Here is a 14803-nt window from a genome sequence, read left to right on the forward strand (position 1 = left end):
AACCAGTAGCAGAATCTGCTTTTAGCGTGTTTGTCTAAATCACGTTTGTGTGTATATTGCATTAATGTTTAATATTAAACATCAATGGATTTGTGGTTTGTCATTTATGTTGTGACCATATCACCATTGTTCATTAACATTTATTATTGGCCATGGATTTGCTAGATTTAATGTTGCTCGTTTAAACAGAAATAATATTATATTTTTAACTTGATCATAAACATTTTGTTTCAGTAGAGCTACTACAACAGATTCGACGCACTGGACTCTTGTATGCATGCATACCTGCGTCAGATTCTACTCTGTCCAGTAGATGGGACTTGAAGCTCGTGGATGGAGTCTCTCTCTCCCTCTCTGGCTTTTCTTACGTCTCTCCACCTTTCATCGCCCGGTACCAGCAACAGCGTCAGAATGAGAGAGAGAGAGAGAGAGAGAGAGAGACGAGGAGAATGGGCGAGAGGCAGAGAAATGGAGGGATGGCATAAACGATGCTCAGAGAAAAAGGCGAAGAGGAGCGGACTAGGTTTGAACCCGTCTTGTCAGGTTCCTTCATTATTCTTCCCAAATTCATTTTGTCTTCCCCGGCGGCGTTATTTCAATCCCTCAGCAAACCGTGACTGGCGCTATAATAGAAACCACCACATATGGATCCTGGCGGGCGTGAAGGGAGACGTCTTCATGCCAACGTTCGGGTTCTATTGAGAGGCGCGCGCTGAGGCAGCGGTTACGCATTCACACACCCACATACACGCGCGTCCATTTGTCATCGCTGCAAAGTTGCGAAGAAATCTCGGGACTTGAATCGTGACGGGATGGTTGAACGTGGCGCATTCGGCGCGCGTCGCCCTCACGGGATGATCTGCTGCTGGCAGGTGTTTTTTCTGCTCTGCGTCTTCTTTCACAACTACCTGGGCTCCCTCCTGGACTGTCCGCCCACCTGCACCTGTTCGCCCACGGAGATTTATTGCAATATGTCAGACAACAGCAAATTCTTCCCGCTGCTGTCGTTCCAGGGAAGCGGGAACAACACGGGCAGCATCGAGGACCTTTTCCAGAACATCACCTCCATGTAAGTGCCCGCTGTGGAAATGCATTGCTACCATTCTATGATCTGGTTTGCTCAGTTCAGTTCTGGGCGAAAATGCCTTTATGGGTTATTTCATTTCATTTCATGTAAATATTTTGTAAATTAAAAAAGCAGGCATCATCTATAGGGAAGTCATAACAAAAACCCCTCATTAATGTCTTAGCACCTAAAGTGGCCACAAATAAGGCCTCGAATGAAGCGGCGTCTACTGCAGTGCGCATGAAGAACTATTACCCTAACTGACAATTAACTCTAAAATTAACTGGAATTTACTTTAGAATGAAGGATTAAACCCCTCAAATTTTAATGTGAGAATAAACAAACAAACGGAAGCAGAATTGAACATTTGAACTACTGGAAGTTTTTTTAGACACCCACTGTAAAGTTTACCTACTCAGACAGGTTCAGTATTTAATGAGATACATGATAATAGTGAAATCTATCTGTTTGTCTGTCTATGTAGCTAGTGTATAATATCCATTAGATTATAGCTTGGAAAGTTCTTAGCATTCACTATCAAATGTGTCTGCGCTGTTTATAAAGTAACAGTAAAGAAGCATTTGATGTATACTTGTGGTTGATAATTTACTGTACATTAGATATGTTTCTCTTTACATGGTCAGTTACAAAGGAATCAGGAAAAATCAAGTGACTAATGGTGGTTTCAGATGCTGGTCAAGCTGTCCTGTCACACAGTGATTGAAGGTCAAGATGATGGCAGCTTGTTATCATTGATTTTGTTAATATGTGTTTTGTCCATCTGGGCTGTTCTCTCTCACTCATGCATCAGAACCTACGTTAGTAGGTGAGCATACAGTATAAGCATAATGCTGTAGCACAAGGTGATGGGACCATTTGCTAAAGTAGCCCATTCTGAAGCCAGGGATCAGACAGCAGCTCGTAGAATCAGTGAACTACACCTCAACCAGTACACCGTTTGGCCATTCAAATGACGATACAGCTAAAGCCTAGAAAAGTGTGTTACTCTATGTTGCTTATCAGTAGCACATAGATAAATGTGAAGCTATAAAGAAAAAAAGTTTGATTGTACACAGTCGTTTTATTAACATTAACTCAAATATTAGCTCTGGTGGCAAAAAGGGGGATTAAGTAGGAAATAGCAAATTCACGGTCACAGTAAAGCCTGTGTGCTGCGTTCAGGGACACCTTGGACTGTTTAGCTCCAGGTCCTGCTGTTAGAGAATTTTGCAATTAGTTGTCACCAGTGGTTTGAATGTTAGTTCTCACTACTCGAAGAGCAAACTTCTTCTTAGTGGTTGATCATTCTTTTCCTTCACACTTTGTTAGTTAGCTATAGCAAACAAACATATCTGTTAATATCAGTAAACTGTCATAACACAACAATACATTGGATGCTTCTCACTGTATTGTGCTAATGTTACCGCTGCTACCTGAGACATCAAGCTAAGCTTGTACCTCCAGCAGAAGCAACTGCTGCAGCTCTGTTGTAGCTGTGATCAAATGAGACCTGCTTTATCAGCAGCGCTAAAAGTGCACTTTACTGGACAGTGACAGTTCTTAATTTGGATGAAGCTGGAGGTGTAGTAATCTAGTCAAGCCTAGAGTCAAACATATAGGCTTTTCAAGATTGTGTCAGACTGACAGACGGGAGTGAAACTCATTCTCAGTTATGTCACTTTGTTCTTTTTCATTTAGGTGTTTTTTTACTCTGATTTTGTGAAGGACATAATTTATTAGTGGTTAAATGTAGTTACAAAAAACTGAAGTACATCGTGTTTCTTTATTTGTTTTTTTTTATTTATTAAAAAGAGAACAACATAAATTGACTTCTAGATGTTCGAAGCTGGGCTAAGGAATATTACCCTAATATAATCCGTATATTTATATAGCATGTTGCCAGATTCTTCCAGATAGTGGATTAAATCAGCAGAGGATTGAATTGCTGCTGGCTCCAGGTCCTTGTGCATAAAAGTTTTACACTTAAGGTTAATATTGTGTCTGGGGTAGATCAGACCCATCGGCTGCTGCTTCATTGCATCAGGGAACAGAACAAACTGTGGGTTTATTTGAATGTAGCTTTGAGAGCAGCTGTAAAATACAACAACTGGACATTGGTGTGAGTCACTATGAAAGTGACAAGCTAAACGTCCTAACGTCCTCTGTGCTACAAAATGAAGACGCTCTTCTTGCTGCCAGAGCTTCCTGGTTGATTGTGTGCTGGGACTTGCTCCTCTTGTCACCTTCAGTGTCCCTCGTTCTGATGCTGTGAAGTTTCTCAGCTGGTAGCAGTTATCACATCACAGCAAATTAGGCTCAGACAACACCAACAATTGGTACGAAAAAGCAACCAAGAGAAAAGAATATCCTTCCATTCTCAATACATGACAGGGAACGAAAGGAAGAGGAGAAATAAGGAACCTACAGTATGTGTGATAGACAGTGATTACTTTGTGAGAACAAGGCGCTGAATTATTGATCCGTTGTGCTGTTAAAATCTTTGTTGAAGCTGCTGCTGCTGCTGCAGCAGCGATTTCTGACTCCTGAATCCACCCACCACTGTGTAGGAGAGAGCAACACAGGCCTGCTTCTACTCTGAGTGCTTGTTTTTCACGCTAGTCACAGAGAATTCTACGAAACAAGTGTAAACCCCTAAAAAGCAGTTTGTTTTTATTTCTTGAGGAGACAAACTGGGAGCAAGATGCAAAAGAGAGTCACTGAAGGACAAGAAAGCAGGGGGTGCATTAAAGGTGCTACAAAATAAAGAAAAAAGGTGGAAAAGAGGGAAAGGTCCACGTCCTGGAATCTGGACTTGTCATCATGAAAGCTTAAGTCTGAGAGAAGTTGGCAGGTTTATCCCACAGGTGGACAAATGAAGGAGTAATGTACACGTGCAGTACTGTAAGTCGTCGTAGCTCCTTCACACCTTCATGGTAAAATTGTGAAGCGTCTACTTGATAAGTAGTGAAATGCTTCGGCTGTGCACCAGCTTAAGTGTTTAATGTAATGTGCAGGCTGGTCCTCTGCTCTGCATCACCAGGACACTGCTATGTGTTATTGATGTCGTTTCTCTTTTTTTGTTAAAGGTCCTTTGACCTTTAACCTTTGATTACCAGGCTTCTTCATGTTCCAAAACGAAATGAGTATTTCTCTGCAACCACAAGGTCTGTCTGGATACTTTTAGTGTCAATATGAAGGAGACATCTGTGAAATTTGTTGGGATTTATAAAATGTGTTTATATCATTGGTGGATAAACTAAATCAACTTGACACACTTGACAAATTAAACAATTTTAGGTTCTCCAAAAAAATCCTTTCAGGATTCTTTTAAAATTATGCAACTAATTCTGGAGTAGAAGAAAAAGTTATTTTTTATTGTCATTATGACACACCCACGCACTACCTACTATAGTGCACGGGTGACTTACACAAGGACACACTTAATGCTCTGGTGGGCTTGAATCTGGAATCTGTTGCTTCACAAGCCAATGTGCTCTTACCTGAACTACCTGCCACCAAGCCAGAATATTATGGCCTTTAAACTGTCTTTATAGTCATCCATCCATCCATCCATTTTCATCCGCTTTTTTCGGGGCCAGGTTGCGGGGGCAGCAGTCTAAGCAGAGAGTTCCAGACTTCCTTCTCCCTGGACACTTCCTCCAGCTCTTCCGGTGGGACCCCAAGATGTTCCCAGGCCAGCCGAGAGACATAGTCTCTCCAGTGAGTCCTGGGTCTTCCTCTGGGCCTCCTACCGGTGGGACATGCCCGGAACACCTCCCCAGGGAGGCATCCAGGAGGCATCCGAACCAGATGCCCGAGCCACCTCAACTGGCTCCTCTCGATGTCGAGGAGCAGCGACTCTACTCCGAGCTCCTCCCGGGTGACAGAGCTCCTCACCTTATCTCTAAGGGAGCGCGCAGCCACCCTATGGAGGAAGCTCATTTCAGCCGCTTGTATCCGTGACCTTGCCCTTTCGTTCATGACCCAAAGCTCATGACCATAGGTGAGGGTAGGAACGTAGATTGACTGGTAAATTGAAAGCTTTGTCTTTTGGCTTAGCTCCCTCTTCACCACGATGGACCGGTACACCGACCGCATTACTGCAGCCGCCGCACCGATCCGTCTGTCAAACTCACGCTTCTCTTCTCTCACTCGTGAACAAGACCCCAAGATACTTGAACTTCTCCACTTGGGGCAGGAACTCTCCTCTAACCTGGAGAGAGCAAACCACCACAGATTTGTAGGAACTTATTCTTATCCCAGCTGCTTCACACTCAATGAAGGTCCTGGACCGATAAAACCAACAGGACAACATCATCTGCAAAAAGCAGAGATGCTATTCTGTGGTCCCCAAACCAGACTCCCTCCGGTCCCTGGCTGCGCCTAGATATTCTGTCCATAAAAATAATGACCAGAACCGGTGACACAGGGCAGCCCTGCCGAAGTCCAACATGCACCGGGAACAGGTCTGACTTATTGCTGGCAATGCGAACCAAGCTCCTGCTCCAGTTGTACGGAGACCGAACATCCCTTGGCAAAGAGCCTTGGACTCCATACTCCCGGAGCACCCCCCACAGGATGTCACGAGGGACGCGGTCGAATGCCTTCTCCAGATCCACAAAAAACATGTAGACTGGTTGGGCAAACTCCCACAAACCCTCAAGCACCCTGCTGAGGGTATAAAGCTGGTCCAGCGTTCCACGACCAGGCCGAAAACCACATTGTTCCTCCTGTATCCGAGGTTCGACTATCGGCCGAATTCTCCTCTCCAGTACCCTGGCATAGACTTTCCCAGGGAGGCTGAAAAGTGTGATCCCCCTATATTTGGAACACACTCTCCTGTCCCCCTTTTTGTAAAGAGGGACAACCACCCGGTTGTCCAGTCTAGAGGAACTGTCCCCATCGTCCATGCAATGTTGCAGAGGCCTGTCACCCAAGACAGCCCCACAACATCCAGAGACTTGAGGTATTCAGGATGGATCTCATCCGCCCCTGCTGCCCTGCCACCGAGGAGCTTACAAACTACCTCGGTGACTAAACCTCGGTGACCTCAACCTGGGTGATGGGAAAGTCCACCTCTGAATCCCTTGCCTCTGCTTCCTCAGCAGAAGGCATGTTGAAGGGGTTGAGGAGATCCTCAAAGTAACCCTTCCACTGTCCAATAACATCCCCAGTTGAGGTCAACAGCTCCCCACCTCCACTGAAAACAGAGTTGGTATGCGTCAAACGGTTTGCCAGAATCTCTTTGAGGCCGAGTGATAGTCCTCCTCCATGGCCTCCCCGAACTCCTCCCAAATCACTTGGAAACACGGACGTAGCATTTATTAAAAGCTGCACTGATGTCTCTGCTAAAGTGTCTCTGCTAAAGAGACACGTGTATTTTATGGTGGTTGTATTTGATGTGATATGGTGTGATATGTATTTTATGGTGGTTCTTCAATTCAATCAAATTTAATTGTATTTATATAGCGCTAATTCACAACATTGTTATCTCAAGGCATTTTACAAGACCTTACACAACTAAACCCAACAAATCCCACATACAGCAAGCTTTTATTTGTAATTATTACAATTTGACAGCATCGGTGTAGAGGAAAAACTCCCCCTCGAGGAAGAAACGAGGAAGAAACAGCAGGAGCAGGGTGAATGTGGGCGATCATCTGCCTCGACCAGTTGGGGTGATGGCATAAAGACAGAGAACAGCAACAACATTATAACTTTGTCTCATATACCTACTTTGTTCACCACTTGAGTAGGTGGCTCAAAATAAAAATGATCCCAGTTTTCACAGCTCCTGTAAGCAACATGACTGTAAAATAATTTTGATAGGTCCTGCATGTTAGTACTTTATTTACTTTTGCATAAAGTGCAGTAGTGGAATTTTATTTATTTTGAAATACTTAATGTTATTATAGAAGCTGTGCTTGGTATAGGGGTTAGGGGTAGTATTTATTGAACCATGGAGCAATTTTTTGTTTGAGGTTGTGAATGTACAGTACCAGACTCTAAGACAGTAGGTGATGTGTCCAACTGGGCACTTCAGGTTCACAATTCATGTACTGTATTATTAAGCACCTTCTTGGTAGTTGTCTTACACTAATATGCTCACTTCCATTATTGTTAATGTAACTGATTGAGATCAAAATGATCCTTTATATCTGCTGGTTTGCACATTTATACTTGAGTTCCTACTTTGCCAAGTTAGGGCAAAGTATAATTGGACAGTAACCAAGTCTAAACCAAAATGTTTGCAGCCATTCTATCTACAGTATCTTGTGTTACAAGTGCCTACTTAAATTCTCATCATCCAAGTATTTACACACAGTAAACTCTAATATCACCCTAAAACATTTTTACATGTCTGAATGTTTTGATAAAATCTAAAGTTACTGTCAGAGGAATGTGCTGAAATTAAAATTAACCTTATTACAGTAGGTTCAGTATGTTGAGCAGTCAAGAGTCCTGACCTCCATAGTCACCTTGGACCAGTTTGTCATTGTTCTCTTGCCCTAAGGCCCAAATAGATGAATATTTGAATAGATGTTCAAATATGCCAGAGCATTAGCCATTATGTCCTGCGTCGATGTGGCAGCCCACATCACGTTACTGTGTGGATGTGTGAGGGCAACATGTAACCAATAATGTGTACATGGTTGTTGTCTTCCACTGGCTCGTCAACACTAAGTGCAAACCAGAATAAACAATCCTCTGAAGCTTTCCTGCTGCTCTTAGTTTTTATGTTTGTGGGTGGAAATATAAGTCAAGAAAACAAAATTATAACTATGACCTTTCATGGGCACACTTCACATCTACAATGCAATGGAGAGTAGCCAGTTAACCTAATCGCATGTCTTTGGACTGTGGGAGAAAGCCAGGGTACCCAGCGGGAACCCACACAGACACAGGAAGAACATGCAAACGCCACCCAGGCCTCCCCGGGAATCGAACCCATGCCCTTCATGCTGTGAGGCAGGACAGTGCTACCTAAATCTTGTTTCTCTCATTTGTTAATTCATTCCTGTGTCTCCTTTAGTTAAGTTAGTTGTTAGTTGCTAAGTTAGTTTAGTTTTCTGTGTCTGTACCTTGATGTGTGTGTTTATGTTTGTAGTTCTTGTCTTTACTTTATTAAATGATTTGTTTTGCACAGTTTTGTGGGTCATGCACTGCGTCTTAATCTTGGTTGTCTGTCTGGCCTTTGTTTTAACAGTTGAGCTGGACTAGTGCTTTTAGGAATTTGCGGTAAAGTGGTTATGTCAGTTTCTCAGCCTCTCGTGACCAAAAGATGTAGTTTTGAGTCTGTATACTCATTAGAACCTAAACTCCTTAAGAAGAAAGAGAGAGATATTGAGTCTCCTTTCTGAAATTGTAGCAACACAATCATTGCTGCTTGATCTTTCTATAAAACTGTTATTCCCCTGGTAATAAAAGCTATGAGTTCAGTTCTGTTAGGTTTAGGTTCCTTTTGGTTCCTAACCATAACCATCTACAGTCAGATTTATGCCACACAGTCCCGGTTCTTGGTGAAGGTTCAACTACATTAGTTTGCTAAAATAACATTCACCCAGTCTGTAGTGATCAAGTCATCCTCTTAAATCAATGGCAAAGCTTTTTACCCAGTACCAAGTGATCAAACATCCCTGCCGTGTCCTGCTTTTTAATCAGACCGTTTATAAAGAAATTGACATAATGTCAATATCTGAGGACCAAAGCTCACTGATGTCAATATTAAAATGTTTGCAATTATGAAAATGAAGAAAATTCAATATATATTTTTTAATAATGTTCTAATGCTGTGTGCAGTGGCTAATGATTGCAGGAATTATGGAACATAAATAGGTCACGGCCTGTTATTAACGAAGAGTATGACATTATGTGACGCGACTTGACAACAGATGCTGGCTTTGTGATGCAGTTACCAGTTTTTGTTAGATTAGTAATTGTGGGTATATGACAGATTAAAAAGATCTCCACTCTTGCTGTGATCTCCCCAACAATTCAGTCAACTTGCAACAAAAGAGAGACTTCAGAAGGAGTGACGGAGTGATCAGTATTAGCTGGGACAGGGAGAGTTGGCTGTCGAGGACCAGGGTTGGCCAACCTTGCCAAAGAAGATATACATGTATCTCTTTGTAATGAGCAGGGGACCCAAAACCCCAGGTCAGGGTTACTGCTAGGGAGGACCTGAAAATAAAAGGGGAATTAAGTCATCAGTTGTCATCAACACCACTTTTAAAACCATGCACCATGACCAACTGGAAAACTGGAAAGATAGTATGAGGAGGTTGAGCTGATCGAGCTGAACCGTAATTTGAAATGTGAATAGGCAGCATGATTTTCCCAGCAGCCAGGTTGACAGTAATTCCAAAATGTGTTAACGTAAAGCTCAAAAGACAATTCTGTTGTGTGTTATGTTGTTGCGAACTCCCCCCGTACGTTTCAGAACCGTCGGGGCTTGACAGGGACCGTTCCCTGTCAAGCCAGAGGAGGAGATGCAGTGGAGTCGGAGGACGGAAACAACGCCTGCTCTGAGCGGGGAGCTATGCCTCTCACGGAGCTTGGCGGAAATATACGGTCTCACTGAGCTGGGGATTATGGCACTGCGGCTTCCGTGCACTTAGCACTACGCTGCGACTCCGTCTCTAATGAACCTTTACGCTCACCTGCCCGCATCTGCTGACCAGGTTGCAGCGAAACAGGGAAAAGGAAAGACCCCAAATGCACGACCCAACACAGAAAATAAAGTTTAACATAAAATAATTTATTAATTAAGAACATAAACTCAGTGCAAGGCAGGACTAAAGTTCAAACAAAACGTGAGAACTAAAAATTTAACTAAAACTAACTACTATAATAAATCTAAATGCTCCATTCACTAACAGGGACACAATCCTAAACATGAAACACAAGACATTGACTCTAGACAATTAAACAATCCTACAGATCAAAACTAAAATATGCTCCGTTCCTAACGGGCAAAATCCTAAACATGAAACATAAGACAAACCTTCACAGATGACCAAAAGGACAGGCCATCAAAAGAAACCAAAACTCCACTTCTTCAAAACTCCTCTCTTACACAGGTAACGTAACTTGACGTAGCTTTCGGGCTTACGACCGTGTTTACGGCTTAACACACCAGTAATGGGTGAACAAAAAGGCATTACTTAAATACAACCTAAAGCAGGTGGGTATTATCAACTCATTACAGCAGCAAATAAACTCAGGAGATGACCCACATAAAACACAGGAGTGCCCCTAGCGGCGCAAAGGCTGAATTCCATATGTGTTGCCTTTTAATGGGTCAGACAAACAGGGAGAGAGATGAGAGAGAGCCTGGATCGACTCTGGTTGACTCTATATAATCTCCAGGTGAGTGATTGGTCAAGAGGGGTGACTGTTAAACTTATATGGATAATGTCACTAAAAGGAGAGTTCAAGAGAGTAACTAAAGCTTAATATATTCAGTTTTGTTTGATTTGTTCATGAAAGATTGAACTAGACAACATCAGGTCTAGTGTGGTTGAGTAAACTGACTCTTCTCTTAATTACAAAAAATTGCATGTATTACATTTAATTTTTGCGGTTTGTTGTGAGTTGTTATGATTGTACTCTGGACTACAACACAAATGAAATGCTGTTGCTGGAAGCACAGCAGACTGGTAGTCAATGGCAGAACCACATAGATTAAATTGAAACATGGTTTTAGCCTTCAACTGAGTTGCAACTGGAACAAAAGGGAGAGATACAAGTAAAATATGGTGTTATGGATCTTGGGTAACAGGATCATAGCTGAGACAAACCAGTGTTCCCTAAGATGTGTCACGCCTATGTGAGTCATGAAGTCTACAGTAAGAATCTGCAGAATCACAGGTATGACACCAAACTACCTGACATGTTAAATAAACACCACTGTCACTAATGGTCAGAGAGAGGGCAGTTTTTTCAGGATGTGGCTGGATATTCAGTCTCTAATGACAACCACAAGCTGATCTGTTCAAAATGAGTAGCAACAACTACTTTGTTTTGAAGTAGTTTTGAAAGTACTGTAAAAGTGGTTTGGAGCTGAGGTGTAGAACCAATGCATATAAAAAAACAGTATCAATAATATAACAGTATCAAGTAGGGTGCATGAGATCAGCTTACTAATGTAGTTAGTTAATTCACAACCAGACCGTGTCAAAAACATGCTGCAGTGACAATCTAGCAGAGGACAAGTAGATGGGGTGGCGTATTTAAGCAGAGGGGAAGGCACAGGTAAGTGGAATAAATCAATCAACCAGTACAGGTTGTAGGTGGCAGAGGGAAGATCAGCGAGGAGGTGTGGCCAGAGTCCAGAGCAGGAACAGAGGGTGTGTGTGTGTGAGTATGAGAGGGAACAGGCATCGCCGGTCGACAGACCATGACAGTGTCGGTTGATGTGTAGGAACAGTCAGAAAGCTACAAAAATAAACAAAAATGATTATTTACAGTGAGGTGTGCTTTTGTAACATTGGGGTATGGCCAGTAACTATGGTTTAGGAGACACATCATTGTTTTTTCGTCAGTTTCTCCACTGTGGCAGGTCTTAGACAATATATTTTTTTGACATTATTTCTTGCGCTTTGGAATACAGCCACTCACAGGGTTTTGCTACCGCTAAATGGGGATAGACATATTTCTGTTTCTCCCAGTGTTGGAGCCCGCTGCAAAATCCGAACCGCTTCCTGATGAGTCACATGGTACAGTTGGGCCGCGAGGCTTTGCATTTCAGCCCCGCCCCTAAATGAAGTGAGCCTCTGTAGGTGCATGGTGGAAACACCGCCTCCTCTACTCGGTACACGCTTCGTAGCCTCGATGCGGAACGTCACATCACTATCAAGAACTATTTGAGAGGAAATAAGAACAGACAAATGAGATACCAGCTTTAATCATGACATTGATCTCTATATATATAAAGGATGGTGGCGCTGTACTGCTTTGCCACATTTCTGTAAAAAACATCTAATTCAAGTGTTTAGTGAAGCAGGTGCTCAGTGACGCTATTTGGATGCCTTTACATTTGAGGTGTCACTAAATGTCTGCATCAGCAGCCACAGAATCATTTACACGTGAGAACAGCAGAAGCAGCAAGCAAAGCTTACAACACACCATAAAATAAAGCTGGACTGGATCAATATGAAGATGAACCCAGAGAATTAGAGGCTCCTTTTTTTCTAAAATAATTTAAATTCTGGGTGTTTATGTCCAAAATTATTTTCATTAAGAGGACACGATTTTAAAATCCTAAGTGGATTCTAGCCTTTTACTTCAACAACAACACAGCTACCATGTCCATGGATTCACATGCGTCCTTGAAGGCCCCTTCTCCATCGCAGAAATGAGGTTGGAGGTCTTGTTGCACTTTCTAGCGTGTGTGTGTGTGTGTGTGTGCGTGCGTGCGTGCGTGCGTGTGTGTGTGTGTGTGTGTGTGTGTGTCAGTGTATTGAAGTTGGACAGAGAATGCAATTTGTTCAGTCAGAGCACTGGTAGTGTTGATAAGCTGGTCACACAACCTGCTGTCTGCCACCAGATCCATGTCTCTGTCCGCTGATTGTGTAGGTCCAGCATCAGCTTCGATCATCTGAGCCTGAATTGGAGCATGGGCAGCGTTGCTGATGCAGGACTCTGGAGATAACCACCTCCATGTTAGTTTGAATGACAGAAGCCTGGCTGGAACTGGATTTGACCAGTGTAATCTTTATCGCCTCCACATATGCAGGCTAATAAAAACAATGTTAACTGTTTGCTTAAGCTCTGTTGGACACAAATTCATTGTGCACGTTGAGCTTTTCAGATCCTTCTTTTCAGATGCGTCTCAAGTTACATGTCAGTTGCAAATTTTACTTGCGTTTCTTCTGCTGCTCCTTTAAATGATTAAGAATGATTAAGATTAATAATAATAATAATAATAATAATAATAATAATAATAATAATAATAATAATAATAATAATAATGCAATGTGAAGAGAAAGGTTTGGACAAACTAATTCGCAAACTGTAAAAACGTCTAAAACTGCTACAGATGCTATGTTGCCAATGTATGTATTGGATGTACCGTAGCACATGCAAACTCCCATCAACCAAGTCAACTGTCCTTTCTTAAGGAAAAAACATTATTTGGAGATCTGTCAGTATGGTGACATATTTACATAAGTACAAACACCAACATGTAATAGTGAGTGTTTGCTTGTCAGCAGGTGAAATCCTTTGTTTCCCTAAATGAACATGTTAAATGTTTGTGCTACATGCACTGATGCAACATTTCCAGGATTAAACTTTCAGTGTTTTGTAATATCAGACATGGAAAGGAATAATAATCTATTTATTGCAAAAATTTACATGTTAATTTACTCATTGTCATATTGACCTGTCAATATGACAGTAATATTTACTGTACATACTTTGTGTTTAGAGCCATGTAAGCCCAATATTTTATAATACATTTGCTTGTAAGGAAATTGTTGAACATCAGGTCTCTGCTGAAAGAAACGGCACAGACATTTCACACATTCAAAATGAAACAGGTCATTCATCAATAACGTCTGGTGTCTTTTATGGGATCATAAGCTGAGAAAGATTGATGATTCAAACTGTATCAGAGCACCACCTCTGCTCTGCTGTGGTTTCAGTATTTGGCTCTGTATGCACCATTTATCTGATTTAAGGCAGCTTGCTCTAGGTCAGACAGGTCAAGCAGCGTTGTCCAGCTGGCGGCTTTATGCTCATGTTATTTAGAACAGGTTGAATAGTTTCAAAGAGCAAAAAGTGCAAATGTAACTTAGATTAAGCATTTCCATAGCAAAATGCACAGCCAAATCCATCCATCCACCCGTCTTCTACCGCTTAATCCTGTATGTGGGGTCGCAGGGTGCTGGAGCCTATCGCAGCTGTCTATGGGCGAGAGGCAGGGTGCACCCTGGACAGGTCACCAGCCCATCGCAGGGCAACACACAGACAGACAACCATTCACACACACACTCACACCTATGGGCAATGTAGAGTGACCAAGAAAGAAAGAAAAAGAAAGTGTGTGTGCCTAAATGCTAAACATTTACAATATAGCAGCTGCTGCTGCAACGATGCCAAACGCTGATTAAGCCGCTGACGTCAAAAAGTTGACTACGTCCAAAAGTTGACTACGGCAAAACGATGAAAACGATGATAACGAGAAAACGTGGACAAAGATTAAAAACTTTGGCAAAAGATGGTGATTAAAAAGACGATGATTAAAAAAATGACCACGGTCATACTAAGACAAGATTAAAAATATGACAATGATTTAAAAAGTTGACCAAGGTAAAAAGATGTCAAAGATTAAAAAGTTTACCAAGGTGCATTGTTGACAATCATAAATAAGCTGACTAGCTTTTTGATTTGAAGAAAGTATTTGTAAATAATAATGTACTCAACTGTGTAATCATTTAATAACTAGTAAAATTTACCAGTCAGAAACAAAAATCTTGCCATTTAAGGTAATAAATTACATTAGTGCCTTTATTTCGAAAGGATTTAGAGGTCGTGTGTGAGTGATTACTAAACTATAAAATTGTCATTAGATAGTAATAATTTATCATTCAATAGCAAGAATAGGCATATTAAAGCAAAAGATTTAGATTAAGCCCTTTCAGAATAAAAGCACCCTAATAAGTGTGAGTGGTTATATACTGAACTCTAAAATAGTCTCATTAACGATTGGTAAGTATTCAGAACCAGAAAATT

The 14803-nt window shown here is 41.8% G+C and overlaps 1 protein-coding gene across 7 annotated transcripts in view; it reads left to right on the forward strand.

Moving 5' to 3' along the window:
* Window positions 1-418: 418 nt before the first annotated feature.
* The window catches only part of LOC114856775 (NT-3 growth factor receptor-like), a 110764-nt gene continuing 96379 nt past the window's right edge, over window positions 419-14803 (forward strand). For 5 of the 7 annotated variants that reach the window (XR_003786129.3, XR_003786130.3, XM_041071074.2 and 2 more), the window contains exon 1: window positions 420-1069. Coding sequence is in view for 5 of the 7 variants with exons in the window: in XM_041071074.2 (XP_040927008.1) it covers window positions 813-1069 (257 nt within the window). In the remaining 2 variants the exon portion in view is untranslated. Of the gene's footprint in view, window positions 1070-14803 lie in introns of all 7 variants that reach the window. The other 2 variants (XM_029152483.3, XM_055509409.1) reach the window with 1 other exon arrangement.

The sequence above is a fragment of the Betta splendens genome, chromosome 6 (genome assembly GCF_900634795.4).
Source record: "Betta splendens chromosome 6, fBetSpl5.4, whole genome shotgun sequence".
Lineage (NCBI taxonomy): Eukaryota > Metazoa > Chordata > Actinopteri > Anabantiformes > Osphronemidae > Betta > Betta splendens.